The 14,214-nt window shown below is 47.0% G+C and overlaps 3 protein-coding genes across 3 annotated transcripts; 1 reads left to right on the top strand and 2 right to left on the bottom strand.

Moving 5' to 3' along the window:
* Nucleotides 1-4,825: 4,825 nt before the first annotated feature.
* LOC140116401 (histone H2A type 1-like) lies at nucleotides 4,826-5,218 on the bottom strand. The gene has a single exon (XM_072132930.1). The coding sequence runs from the start codon at nucleotides 5,216-5,218 to the stop codon at nucleotides 4,826-4,828; it is 393 nt and encodes a 130-aa protein (XP_071989031.1).
* A 291-nt stretch (nucleotides 5,219-5,509) lies between these two features.
* On the top strand, nucleotides 5,510-5,910 carry LOC140116400 (histone H2B type 1-O-like). The gene has a single exon (XM_072132929.1). It carries the CDS (start codon nucleotides 5,530-5,532, stop codon nucleotides 5,908-5,910), a length of 381 nt encoding a protein of 126 aa, XP_071989030.1. The 5' UTR covers nucleotides 5,510-5,529.
* A 1,479-nt stretch (nucleotides 5,911-7,389) lies between these two features.
* Nucleotides 7,390-7,768, bottom strand: LOC140116399 (histone H4). Its single transcript, XM_072132927.1, has one exon. The coding sequence runs from the start codon at nucleotides 7,753-7,755 to the stop codon at nucleotides 7,444-7,446; it is 312 nt and encodes a 103-aa protein (XP_071989028.1). The 5' UTR covers nucleotides 7,756-7,768; the 3' UTR covers nucleotides 7,390-7,443.
* Between the last annotated feature and the right edge of the window lie 6,446 nt (nucleotides 7,769-14,214).

Genomic DNA, 14,214 nt, shown 5'->3' with positions numbered 1-14,214 from the left:
ATGAAAGTGACTGTGTTTTTCTTAGGGGCGCAGTGGGGAGATGTCACTTTGGCTCCTCATAGAAAGTCTGGTGAAAAATTATGCAACAATAAGTCATGGCGGGGAAAGTCCACCATGAAGTTCTGAAACCAGTGGAGAAGACATGTCACCTATGAAGTCCAAAATTCTACTCCTACCTGTGACAAATCAGTACTGTAGTCACAGACTAGCCACTTAGATTGTGGAACAACTCTCTGCTTACATAGTGTGATTTAGTGTAGAGTCAGTTGGGACTGTGGACTTGGCTCACTGAGTATGGAAACCCTGAGGTGGGGTTGACCTAGAAAGACAAGTTTCAAGATGGAGTTCACTGTGAGGAAGACGCTGTGCTCCTGGGGGCTGCTTCCAGCAGGCGGAAGGCATTTTCAAGTTGGACTAGTGTCTGACCAGTAGCAATGTTAAAACTTTTAAACATGAATACCCCCTTCTGCAAACGTCGTCGTCGTCGACGGCGGCGGCAAAAGGAATTGGAAAGTGGACTGATCCATTGCATCCCCTGTGAAGGGGAGAACGAGTCAGTTATTTACACTTTTTTTTTTGGTCTCAGAAGAGGTAAGGGTGATGGTAGAGTCCATAAGTTCTCCTATGAAGGAGGTTGGTGTAGCCCATTTCTTCTTTCTCTCAGAGGAGGAAGTGTGAAGGTGGTGGGCGCTCCCGATCTGCGCCTGGCAGTGAATGTGCTTCCCCTCCCCCTCCCCGCCGCGGCGCTTGTAGGCGATCTTTCAAGTTGTGGTGCGGGGCTGCATTTTACCTGTGACCCTGCCGTCTCCATCATCTCTCGCAGGCTGGTCAGATGAAGGCCCTTTGCAGGCAGCACGATCATAGTAAAGCACCTGCCTGGCACGATCACTGCCTTCAGGGTCCGTAGGCCGGGAAAGGCCTTTGACTTGTGGTGGGGGTGACCCCGCGCGGGGAAGTGTCTGGACGCCACAAGCAACAGAAGAGTCCCGCTCACAATCAGCGCTCAGCTTTCATTTTCCCACAGCAGTGTATAAAATGGGAGCAGGGAGCAGGGAGCAGGAGTCTGACGACGAGTTCTTCCTTTATTTTTGTTGCAGCTGCTGTGGGAAACTGTGACTATTGGCTGTTGTGGGCCAATGTACTGTGACTACTGGCTACTGTGGCGTTGTGTGGGACACTCTGATTATTATGGCTACTGTGTGGCTCTGGTTATTGTGGGGGCGCTGTGCTTAATTTGGGTGATGCGTGGGACACCAGGACTGTATTGGCTATTGTGGGGCCGGCTTATGGCTAATGTGGTAAAACCACAATTTGGCCACAGTTGGGTCACTGCGACGACAGTGGCTGCTCTGAGGGCACTCTGACAATATTCTCTACGCTGGGGTCACTGTGAACATAGTCTACTTGGGGGCAACATGGTTATATTGGCTACCCTGAGGTTAGGTGCTGTGACTTTTTTGGCTAGGGTAAGATCTGGCACTGTAAAAATACTGGCCAATGCGAAAGCCTCTTCCTTCTTCTCACGCTCCTATTGGTGCCTAGCGGCACTCAGCTATTTGCTGGTGATATTACTCCTCTGTCCTCACAGCGTGTATCCGCACCACTAAACATAAAGACAAAGTAAGTAAAATATTCACACGCTTATGTGGATCTCGTTCCTGTCGACTCCTCCATCCGGGGGTATGACGCGCATCCAGAACCGCCCCCTAACGGCATCAGCTGGGGGGGTGACACTGGTATCGCGTCCATTGTAATGCGGTTCCCTTGGGATTCACTGGTGATCTCAAAGGTATATGGCGATTTCTAAAGAGAGCGCTGGAGTGATATGTGCGTATGATAACACGAGTGGGGCTTAGAATAGAGCGCGATGGGGGGAATATTCTTGGCGATCTTATACGGGGTACCTTTTTTCCGGTCGATTAGCCACTCGCATATATACTGGTAAATTATTGTGTACCAATGGGTACGACATAGGGGCCCCTGGATAGAGACAAGGTTCCTTTCCCTACAGGAGGGCCCTCTGCTCTAATGCTATCAATGTCCAGTGCCACTTTTACATTCTTTTTCTGACATCACTATTCACATCCGTTATTTGCATCAATTATTAAGCATTTCATGTTGTAGTATTGTTGAATTTGCGTATCGGGAAGATGCATTACTTGCAAGGACTTATGACCTAAAAAAAAAACAAAAAAAAAAACACATGTCCAGTCTGTCGTTGAGACCAATTGGTCCTAGAGCCCCTGTGTGCAGTATCCATCTGCCTTCTTTTTGTAATAGGAGGCGCTGTCCGTCGCCTGAATCGCCTAAATTGGGTTATATCGCCCCAATGTTTCATGTGTTTGAACAAGCAAGTCAGAGCGCGAAACAGCTGCCGTGTACTTTGCGTCTACATGAGTCCCTACGTCTCTGCCTCCCCATACGGATCTGTGTGTAAGTATGTACTAATACATCGGATCAAGAAGGAGAAGTTTTGGTGAGTGCTGTCCTACTGCTTTTCATAGTTTATACGGTTGAAAAAAGACACTTGTCCATCAAGTTCAACCGAGGAAGGGTAGGGATTGGATGAGGAAGGGATTTAGGGGAAACAATCCTAAATTTAGGGGAAACAATCCTAACTTTTCATATTACTCTTGGACTTTCATGAGATCTAGAGCACCACCGCTGTTTTCCTGTGTACGGATGATTTGACAGCCAAGATCAATACAATTAGAAGGGCAATTAAATACAGGCAGTCCCCGGGTTACGTACAAGATAGGGTCTGTAGGTTTGGTCTTAAGTTGAATTTGTATGTAAGTTGGAACTGTATATTTTATAATTGTAACTCCAGACAATTTTTTTTTTTTTGTCTCTGTGACAATTGGATTTTAAAAATGTTGGGTTGTCATAAGAACCAGGATTAACAATAAATCTTAACTACAGACACATTTAATAACTGTTATAGCTGTTTATTGTAGCTTTGGACTAAAGTACAGTAAATTACCAATATCCTGAGGTCCGTTTGTAACTAGGGGTCGTCTTTAAGTCAGGTGTTCTTAAGTAGGGGACCGCCTGTATATACACACAGAGTGGTGCCGCTCACGCTTCTTCTTTTTGTTAAACCAAGGCTTTTGTGGGGAAGGCACTGTAAAAATGTTGGCTACTGTAAGGCCACTGTGACCCCGGGCAATGGGCTTGAAGAGAAATTAGACAAATTTGGGGCTTGATGGCGAGACCCAGAGGTCATGGAAGCCGTGAACGACTTCTGAATCTAAGTGCCACACTCCTACAGGTCAAGTTAGAAGAAACAACTCTTTACTTTTGGTGGTAACTCCAAATCCAGGTCTCCTTTGGTTAATAAATTTGATTTCCATTGTTTTTTTTTTTTTTTTGTTCTTCTAACCCCTTCACGCTCTGCGGGGAAAATATCCGCCACAGAGCTATATGAAGGGTGTATGAAGAGGATTCACGGGCTGAGCCTTCTTCATACAGAGTTGGGCTTTGCTGCATATTGCAAGCACCGACCACGGGTGCTAACCTATTCTCTGCCGCCGCCGGCACCTAAAACATGGCACCGCCACGTTTCTTCCGATCGCCGCTCCCCCGAACGTCATCGGGGGAGAACGGTGGCTTGGCGTCAATCAGTTGACATGACAGCCTCTGGTCTTCGTCAGACCCGAGGCAACATGGTTTCTGCGGGTTCGTTACAATGAGCCAGTGGCTCATTGTAATGAATCATATGCAAAAAACGCCATGTACTGCAATACAGTAGCATTGCAGTATATGGTAGGAACGACCGGACTATCTAGGGTTAATGTACCCTAGAGGGTCTAAGAAACAGAAAAAAAAGTTAAAAAAATGTAAAAAAATATTAAAATTTCAAATCACCCCCCCCCCCTTCCCTAGAACTGATATAAAACATAATAAACAGTAAATATCAAACACAAAAGGTATCGCCGCGTCGTAATATGAATAATAAATAACATCATGGGAAAGTAAACATTTGTTACGCACAAAATAAGCCCTCGCACAGCTCTATACATGGAAAAATGAAAAAGTTCTGGAAGGTGGAGAGCGAGGAATGATTGAAAAAACCCTGCGTCCTTAAGGGGGTAATTTAGTTTTCAGTACATTTAACTTTGTACAGAACAAAGTATTCACTGAGGATATTTCATTCATTCATTTCTAGGACGTGTCATGTGAGCGCCACCTTTATTATTGTGAGCAGTGTATATGCGGCAGCCTCGGGCAAGGGCTGATCATTCCTGCAGCAGCACATCCTAAAAATCACAACGATCTGCATTTGCCACTGACTGAGCCAGATCAGGGCCTGATGGTGACCCGCACTGGGGTAGGTTCGTCTTCAGATGACATTTTGTGGAGAAACAAAAGCGTGTTGAGGGGGGAATATAGTGCAAACAGACCCCAAATCTGCCGCCGGGACGTTTAGTTCTCAGTCGCAGTTTGGGGGGGGGGGGGGGGTTTGAATTTCCCGCTCGCTCTCCCCGTGTGACGTCAGCAGCCGCCATGTACACAGCACCGGGCCGTTAGCCGCACGTGAGGGAAGCGCAGCCGCAGCTCTGTCCCTGTGCGGAGGACGAGTGCCGCCCGTACATGGAGCGCGGGGCGAGCGTCCTCCTCCTCCTCCGGCTGTAGAATAGTACAGAGTGTGACAGCGCAGACACATAGCGGTGCAGAGGAGAGTACAGGATCAGTACAGTATAGAGTGTGCGCGGTGTACCGGGGAGACACCCGGGGCTGCAGCTCTGTCAGGAGGAGGTGGGTGGCTCTTAGAAGAGCCTTTGTGTGTAGCGGGGATCGGGTGCTGGAGCAGTGACAGCGGCGCTCACTTGCTCTTGGCGGGCTTGCTGCTCTCGGTCTTCTTGGGCAGCAGCACGGCCTGGATGTTGGGCAGGACGCCTCCCTGGGCGATGGTGACTCCTCCCAGCAGCTTGTTGAGCTCCTCGTCGTTGCGCACGGCCAGCTGCAGGTGGCGGGGGATGATGCGGGTCTTCTTGTTGTCCCGGGCGGCGTTGCCGGCCAGCTCGAGGATCTCAGCGGTGAGGTACTCGAGCACGGCGGCCAGGTAGACGGGAGCGCCGGCCCCGACTCTCTCGGCGTAGTTGCCCTTGCGGAGGAGCCTGTGCACACGACCGACGGGGAACTGCAGGCCGGCCCGGGATGAGCGGGTCTTGGCCTTAGCGCGGACCTTTCCTCCTTGTTTGCCACGTCCAGACATGATGCTAGAGATTCAGTACGACTGATGCCGCTCAGCCGCCTCCTGCCGCCTCTTATACCTTCCCGCCCGCTCCTCACTCTCTGTCATTGGCCGGATTGAAATCCTACCAATAGAGGCGCGGCTCATAGACTCACCAACCAGCATTAGGAGGCGTGGTTCAGCAGTGAACACGGAGATGACACGCCTCGCTCCTCCAATAGCTGGGCGAGCAGCCGGCATCGCTCCTTTGCATAGCCCGGCTATAAATACCGCGGCGCGGGGAGGTGCGGGACATTGTTCTCCGTGTCTCGGATAATAGTAACCGCTGCATCATGCCTGATCCCGCCAAGTCCGCCCCAGCGCCCAAGAAGGGCTCCAAGAAAGCCGTCACCAAGGCCCAGAAGAAGGACGGCAAGAAGCGCAGGAAGACCAGGAAGGAGAGTTACGCCATCTACGTCTACAAGGTGCTCAAGCAGGTGCACCCCGACACCGGCATCTCCTCCAAGGCCATGGGCATCATGAACTCCTTCGTCAACGACATCTTCGAGCGCATCGCAGGGGAAGCCTCCCGCCTGGCTCACTACAACAAGCGCTCCACCATCACCTCCCGGGAGATCCAGACCGCCGTCCGCCTGCTGCTGCCCGGAGAGCTGGCCAAGCACGCCGTGTCCGAGGGCACCAAGGCCGTCACCAAGTACACCAGCGCCAAGTAAGCGCCTGCCTGCCTACCCGGCACCTCAAACACCCCAAAGGCTCTTCTAAGAGCCACCCACCCTCTCCACAACAGAGCTCACCCTTCTCTCTGACCGTTACCCCTGCTCGTTCTCGGGGTAGAACATACCGTTACCCCCACCCCTTGTGTGTATCTCCATCAACCGTTTCTACCGTCTCTGTTAGGTGAGATGTGGCGGTCCCTGCTGCTCATTCCATCCCGGGTACAATCTGGGGGCCAGTGATGCATGGACATAAGGCGCAATGTCATTCCTTCCCTCGGCCTCTGTACAGGAAGAGATGGGCGCGATCATGTACACAGCCATATTATATGGCAATTGGTGCATAAAAGAAAGAATGGGGAACTTGCAGCGTCTCCTGGTGTCCAAGCGGATGCTTGGGTAAGACACTGGGAGGCGGCCGGCCTGGATAAATAGCCGGGGGAGGGGGGCGGGTGACAGGCAGGCGCGCGCCCGCTCGTCAGTGTTGTCAGACTGACGGCTTTTATTAGACCGATCTCGAGGAAAAAAAAAACATTTTAACCAAAAAGTATGAAGGAAATATAGCTTTATTAACTGACAAATGAAACACAATTAAAAACAAATAACAGGCTGGTCACATAAAAGGAAAACAAGGACACCACACAAAATCAGACAAATGATACAGGATGATATATATAGGGGTAGGTGCTGCTCTACTAAGAGAGATGTGCACAGAGGGGTATGCTATTACTTCAAGAGAAAATGTTTCTAGGGTCACATGGGACAAATATATATAATATTTAAAGTGCATAGTGCCTATAATTCCCAAATACAACCTTAAATTGGTTCACATATTGTGCTTCCCAAAACGGACATACCTTACTGCTAAAAGCACATGGATTTGTTATAGCCTATTGCAATAGGGTCCAGGATAACATATTGCACATACACCCATTATCAGTAGTTCACCTGCAGTCTTTTATTAGAGTAGATGCGGAGCCCCGTCCAGGAAGCCCCGAGTGATTGTGTGTGTGTGTGTGACGCCCTGTGGTGTATCAGAAGCTTCTTGCGGCCGTGCAGTGTCCCGGGGCCCTATAACGCGTGACAAGGCTTACACCTCAGCAGATGCCCGGGCAGTGCATAGACACTCAATGTCATGGCTGTCGCAGCGTCATCGCATCGGTAGGAGAAGCCATGAGCGACAGCGCGGCTCCGGTGTGCGGAGGGATTCAGCGGGAAACTCAAATCTGACTCTCGCGCGAACAACCATATGCACACCGTGTAGTGCCCGCGGTATCTCAATCAGTCGCTCGTGCCCTCTCATAAGCCTCCCCCGTTAATTAAGAGATCATCCGCACTGCGGCGGCCCGGGGATAAGTTAGGTGTCTATTGCGCCATCACATTCCGTAGTGCATCACAGGAGATCTATAGGGGCAAGGGGATTACAGACAGCGGTATGAAACAAGCAGCAGAGTGCGAGCTCTTCTCTAGGAGGAGGTGGGTGGCTCTGAAAAGAGCCTTTGGGGGTGAGATGGAGCCGGGTGGGTACGAGTCTTAACCTCCGAAGCCGTAGAGAGTGCGGCCCTGGCGCTTGAGCGCGTACACCACGTCCATGGCGGTGACGGTCTTCCTCTTGGCGTGCTCGGTGTAGGTGACGGCGTCACGGATGACGTTCTCCAGGAACACCTTGAGGACGCCGCGGGTCTCCTCGTAGATGAGGCCGGAGATACGCTTGACTCCTCCTCTGCGAGCCAGGCGGCGGATGGCGGGCTTGGTGATTCCCTGGATGTTATCACGCAGCACCTTCCTGTGCCTCTTGGCGCCTCCTTTTCCAAGACCCTTTCCTCCTTTGCCGCGTCCAGACATCTTCTCGCTCTCGTGTAAGACAACGAATGTAGCTGCGTTGGACGAGGTCTCTTTTATATACTCAGTGAGAGGACCAGATAGAGAACTACCGGTGGTGACGAAAGGGGCGTGTCCTTGAGCTCTCCTCCCCCTAGCCACCTATTGGCTGAACGCTGAACGTATCATCATTTTGAATCCCCCGCTCTTTCTACAATCCCTGCTACATCGCTGTGTGCGGCCCCCAGCACAAAGACTCCCGCCTCATGAGAGCGGCGGGCAAACTGAGGGAGGGGTGCACATCTACATGTACATAGAGATGAAATATAGAAAACTGCAGATCTAACTAGGACTAGAGTCACCGAGGAGCGCAGCAGTGGCTTGCGACCAAAAAGGTGTGGAGCTCTGGCAGTAACTGGGGGGGTAGAGAACCCAAACGCCTCGCACTGTGACCGTGAGCGCAGCTGTGGGTGTGACCAAGGTGTTGCGCTCCATCTAATGTAGTAGAAGATATAGTGTTATATGGAAGGGAGGGGATACAGGATCTTCCTGGTGCCAATAAATCGGATTAACCCATGCATTGCAATGTGCTATCAGAAGTAGCCTCGGGTCTTTGGAAGACTTGAGGCTACCCTGAGGATGGATTGCCGCTCCCCTATGACATCACAGGGAGCAACGATCCTCAGATGGGCACCATCATCTTTTTGAAGCCGCCGGCTAGCACTGATCGCGGGTGTTACGGGTAAGTGTTTGCTGCAATATGTAGCAAAGACTTACCGGCTATGGAGAGGGCTCGGCCCGTGAGCCCTCTCCATGCACCCGGCCTGTGAACTAATACTACGTCACATGTTGGTAAGGGGTTAAAGGGAACCTGTCACCACACTTGCACATATACAGCCAGTGACCGGTTCCTATAGAGCTCTACAAACTGACTGACCCCTTATTTTAGCTAAAAATTGTTTTGCTTACATCCTAATAAATTACTTTTTTAACTTACATTGCCTGGCTTAAGAGGGGGGCGTTTCCTGCTCAGCCAGCCCCTCCCATGCCTTATGCTTCCTTATTATTTAGCAGTTCATGTCATTAACATATTATCAATAGCAAACTGTATCCCATGCATATCTGTGACCACAAGTCACAGCAGCCTCCATGCACTTCTACTCCTCTCCTTCCTCCATGGAGGCTGCTGTGATTTTGTGTAATCACATACATGGTGTGCAGTTTGTTATTGTTAGAAGGCTAAAGGGCCTGCGATGATGTCACTGGTCACATGTCATGAATGTAACACAAGGCACCATGTAAAAAACTTGACACAATATTTCCCATCTGTACATAGAGCTTTATATGTCTGTAGTGAAATATTGGCAGATGGTTCCTAAGTACAGAGAGGCAGAGCAGGGATTAGAAGAGACACAGAGCTGTCAGTCAGAAAAATGGGGCGGGGCTCACTGCCAGCCTGAGAGAGGAGAAGAGTCACAAACACCAGACATGTGTTTGTTTTCATTTTTTTAACCCCTTAACGACTGCAGGAGTTTGGAGAAGGCTCACGGGCTGAGTCCTCGCCGTAATAGATGATGTGGAAAATCACCGTATACTGTATTGTAGTTATAGGAGTGAAAAATGAAAATGCAAAAAACTAAAAAGTTTGTTAACCGGCGGCGGTCGCGTCGCGCTGCATGGAGAGGGCTCACGGGCTGAGCCCTCTCCATAGCCGGTAAGTCTTTGCTGCATATTGCTACCAACGATCGCGGGTGTTTTCACAGCGTGGGCTGCCGGCAAAGCTGCCATCTTACCTGGGATCGCCGCTCCCCGTAACGTCATCGGGGGGCGGCGATCCGTCTCCATGGTAGCCTCGGGTCTTCCGAAGACCCGAGGCTATTTCATTTTAACCCCTTCATTACAATGTGCTGATAGCACATTGTAATGAATGAGGAAGAAAATCCCCATATACTGCCATACTGTAGTATGGCAGTATATGATAGGATCGATCAGACAACCTAGGGTTAAAGTACCCTAGGGTGTCTGAAAAATAGTATAAATAAAAATAAAAAAAAGTTAAAAAAAAAATTATAATAAAAAAACCTAAAATTTCAAATCACCCCCCTTTCCCTAGAACTGACATAAATATAAATAAACAGTAAAAATCATAAACACATCAGGTATCAACGCGTCCGAAAATGCCCGATCTATCAAAATATGATAACGTTTTTTCAATGCGTTTAACCCCGTAACGGAAAATAGCGCCCAAAGTCAAAAATGCCACTTTTTTGCCATTTTGAAAAATCTAAAAAGATCTATAAAAAGTGATCAAAAGGTCGTACAGTCCTAAAAATGATATCATTGAACATATTATAAAATTTCGCAAAAAATGACACCACGCACAGCTCCGTCCACCAAAGTATAAAAAAGTTATTAGCGCCAGAAGTTGGCAAAATCAAAAAAATTATTTTTGTACAGGAGGTTTTAATTTTTGTAAATGTATGAAAACATTATAAAACCTATACAAATTTGGTATCCCCTTAATCATAACGACCCAAAGAATAAAGTAGACCTGTCATTTGGGGTGCTCAGTGAAAGACGTAATATCCAAGCCCACAAGAAAATGGAGCAAATGCGTTTTTTCACCATTTTCATTGCATTTGGAATTTTTTTCCCGCTTCCGAGTACATGGCATGGAATATTTAATACCATCATTATGAAGTGCAATTTGTTACGCAGAAAACAAGCCGTCACACAGCTCTTTACGTGTAAAAATAAAAAAGTTATAGATTTTTGAAGGTGGGGAGTGAAAAATGGACATGAAAAAACAGGACCTTAACCGGTTAAAGGGGTTAAATCTATCACAGCCTAATAAAACCGGTATGAATTTGGTTCGCAATGATCACGAAGGTACAAAAGAATCTACAGGAGATGTCGTTTAGAGCGCACAGTGAAAGCCGTAAATACAGAGCCCACAAAAAAAAAAAATAGCGTAAATGTGTTTTTCTGTCGAGTCCACCGCACTTAGTATTTACCATCCTATGCCATGTACTGGGAAGCTGGAAAAATCCCGACACTATGAAGTAAAATTTGGTACCTAAAAAACAAACCCTCATACATCTATGCACATGGAAAAATATTATTTTTTAAAAGACAGTTAAATATGAAAACGCCAAAAACTAAAATGTCCTGGTCCTTAAAGGGGTTTTCCCACGAAAGCTTCCGAATGCAGTAGAACTGACCGTTTTATTAAAAGCTGCGTCCTACGACTTTTACACAACTGATACTGGGCGAGCCAACGTTTTCATCGATATCAGTTTGTGAAACATCACAACATTTTACATCACCTTTAGCGTGCGGTGAATTCATGATAAATCTGCTATTCAGACACTGACGGGAGACGGATTGTTGGTAAAAGTAAATCTACGTTAATGCAGAATATAAATGACCCACGAGACGTTCTCCTCCTCCTCCTCCCCCTCCTCTTGGCTTTACTGAATGCAGGGTTAACTAGCGAGCCATGAGCAGGCACATTGGAACTTGTGCAGACGCCTTCCAGGAGGCACTCCCTGTTTTATTATAATGAGGGGGAGGAGCCAACAATTGTCGGGCTACCAGTCAATTCACCAGTACACCGGTGGACCAATCTAACCCTGGTCAGTGACACAGATATTAATGGCATCTAGTACCTTACAGTCGTCATGAAGAGGACTTCATTATGACATATCAGGTTCCCCACCATGTGTCTTCAGCTTTGTGCAGCACATCTCCACACTGCGCCCATTAAAGTACTATAGTCATCTACAACATAAAGACATTTGATCTTGTATCAATATTTCTATTTTAGGGAAAGGTAGGTAATTTTTTCCCTCCAGCCTACTTGAAACCTAGGGGGGTCTGATCTATCGTACCAGGCACTGCCATGCACAATATGTTGAAAATACTGTAGATGTGTATCTAGAGACCATTACTGATCATGTGCATAGTCAGGCCTGGGAGTCTCAAAGAGTCTTAATTAACCCCTTCACGGCGCTTATGCCGGCTCGGCTCTGGATCAGAGCCAAACCGGCATCGGGAAACACGTGGTGCCGGCTGTAACTAATAGCCGGCACCCCAGTTTAACACCAGCGGTCGGAGTGGGCTCCGATCGCGGGTGTGTAACCCGTTAAATGCCGCGGTCAGCACGACCGCGGCATCTAACATGCCTCTGGGGGTCTTTCCCCCACGATCGCCCCCCCCCCCCCTGAACCGTTTTCGGGGGACGCCGATCGCTGCTATGGAAGTGCTGGGGTCCGATCTGGTCCCCAGCACTGCCTGCAGGCACTGCCAGTAAGATGGCGTCTGTGACGTCATCTTAGTGGCAGAGTGCCAACCTATGCAAGTGCATAGGCTAACACTGATAATACCCTGCAATACATGATTATTGCAGAGTATTATCATGACCAAGCAATCAGAGGATTGCTTGGTCATTTCCCATGGTGGAAAAAGTGAAAAAGTAAAAAAAAATGTTATTCAATAAAAAATAAAGTAATAAATCAATAAAAATGCCCCAAACCCCCAAAACATATAAAGAGACATATAACCCCAAAAAAGTCTAAATCATAACACAAACCCCACATATATAGTATCACCGCGTCCGTAACAACCCGTAGAATACAAGTAAATCATTATTGAACCCGTACGATGAACGCCGTTTTTACCTATTCAATCTTACAAAAAATGCCATCAAAAGTGATTAAAAAAAAACATATGTGCTCCATAATGATACTGGTGCAAAGTACAGCATGTCCCGCAAAAAACAAGCCATCAACCAGCTCCCAAGTCAAAAAAGTAACAAATGTTATGCCACTTGGAAGACGGCGATGCAAAAATGATAGATTTTTTCCCTACATTAGGGTTTTGTTTGACAAATTTAGTAAAATGTAAGAAAATATATTCAAGTCTGGTATCCCCGTAATCGTATCGACCCATAGAATAAAGATAACAGGATTATTAGGCTAAACTGTGAACACGAAAAAAAAAAGTAAAAAATCCAGAACAGAATTGATGCTTTTCTACTCATGACCTCAAAAACGAGTTCCTAAATTTTCAACAATAGGTGATACCAACCCCAAAATGGTAACACTGGAAAAAGCAAAAAAAGAATGCCGTCACATGACCCCAATAACGAAAAAGCGAAAATTTATAGCCTACAAAAGGGACCAAAGAGGAAACTAAAATCCTGGCAGCTGCAGGGCGCTCCTTCCCTTCTGTGCCTCGCTGTGCCCCCATAAAACAAGTCACAGCCACATGTGGGGGGTCGCTGCACTCAGGAGAAATTGCAGAACAAATTTTATGGTGGGTTTTCTATTTTTATCTTTTGGAAATGTGTAAATTTTAGGGCTAAATGAACGTATAACCGACACAATTTGACCATTCTAAATTTCACCTCCATTTTGATTCAATTACTATGAAGATCTCAAGGGGTTAACAATCTTCGTAAAAGCTGTTTCTGATAGCTTGAGGGGTGCAGATTTGAAAATGGGTTGGTTATATGGGGGGTTTTGATACTAAATATGTAACATTTCATTCAAAACTGTATTTATGCCCAAAATAGTCAATTCTGAAAATACAGAAAACCGATATTCTATTTGTAAGCCGCGCGACATCAAAATAAATTATCCAAACATTTCAAAAATGATAAAAATGTAAAGTAGACAAATGGGAAATGTTATTCAGCAACTTATTTAGGTGGTGAATCTATCGGCCTGAAAACGCGGTGATTTTGAATTTCAAAAAAGTGAGATTTTTCAAAAAAATCATAAAATTTTTCTTTTTTTGGAAAATAAACGCAAAACTTATCAGCAAAAATTTACCACTAAAATGAAATACTACATGTGGGGAAAAAAACCATCTCAGAATCGCTTTGATAAGTAACAGTGTTCAAAAGTTATAACCGTCTAAAGAGACGCAAGTCAGAATCCAAAAAATGGGACTGAGCCTTAAGCTACAAAATGGCTGCGTCCTTAAGGGGTTAATGTTCAGTCTCTATATACAAAACTTCAGAAATAATATAATAAAAGTTACTTACCCCTGATTATTCTCACATGGCTCCCATCTCCTATTCTTCCGGCTCCTCTGCCAGGTCTTGGCTTCTGTACATGGACACAGATGGTGTTCCGCCCTAACGCTGGTCTGTGTCATACAAAGAAGCAGAGACATGAGGATCTGCATTGTGACGCACCGTTTACCCAATTGCACGTGTCTTCTGTTAATCTGCCGCCCCTCTCAGAGCTCAGCTTTCTGCCCCCAGAGGCAAAATACTCAACTCCCCTCAGGGCCGATGCAGCCCTGCTCCCTGGATAATCTAAACTTATTACAAAGTTCAATCATCAATCGAAATTATTTCTAGGCATGGAAAGAGTTGATCATTAACCTACTTATCGCTAGGTGGAGCGACTACTGAAGGCTTTAAGATGTACTACAGATGGAAGAGCTGAATAACGGTGGAGACAAAATGTCTTT

The sequence above is a fragment of the Engystomops pustulosus genome, chromosome 2 (genome assembly GCF_040894005.1).
Source record: "Engystomops pustulosus chromosome 2, aEngPut4.maternal, whole genome shotgun sequence".
In the NCBI taxonomy this organism is placed as follows: Eukaryota; Metazoa; Chordata; class Amphibia; order Anura; family Leptodactylidae; genus Engystomops; species Engystomops pustulosus.
The sequence above is the reverse complement of the archived record's forward strand: the minus strand, read 5'-3'. Positions and strand labels throughout refer to the sequence as shown.

Coding starts and splice junctions, on each gene's coding strand:
- LOC140116399 (XM_072132927.1), bottom strand. CDS start 7,755: ATGTCTGGACGCGGCAAAGGAGGAAAGGGTCTTGGAAAAGGAGGCGCC.
- LOC140116400 (XM_072132929.1), top strand. CDS start 5,530: ATGCCTGATCCCGCCAAGTCCGCCCCAGCGCCCAAGAAGGGCTCCAAG.
- LOC140116401 (XM_072132930.1), bottom strand. CDS start 5,218: ATGTCTGGACGTGGCAAACAAGGAGGAAAGGTCCGCGCTAAGGCCAAG.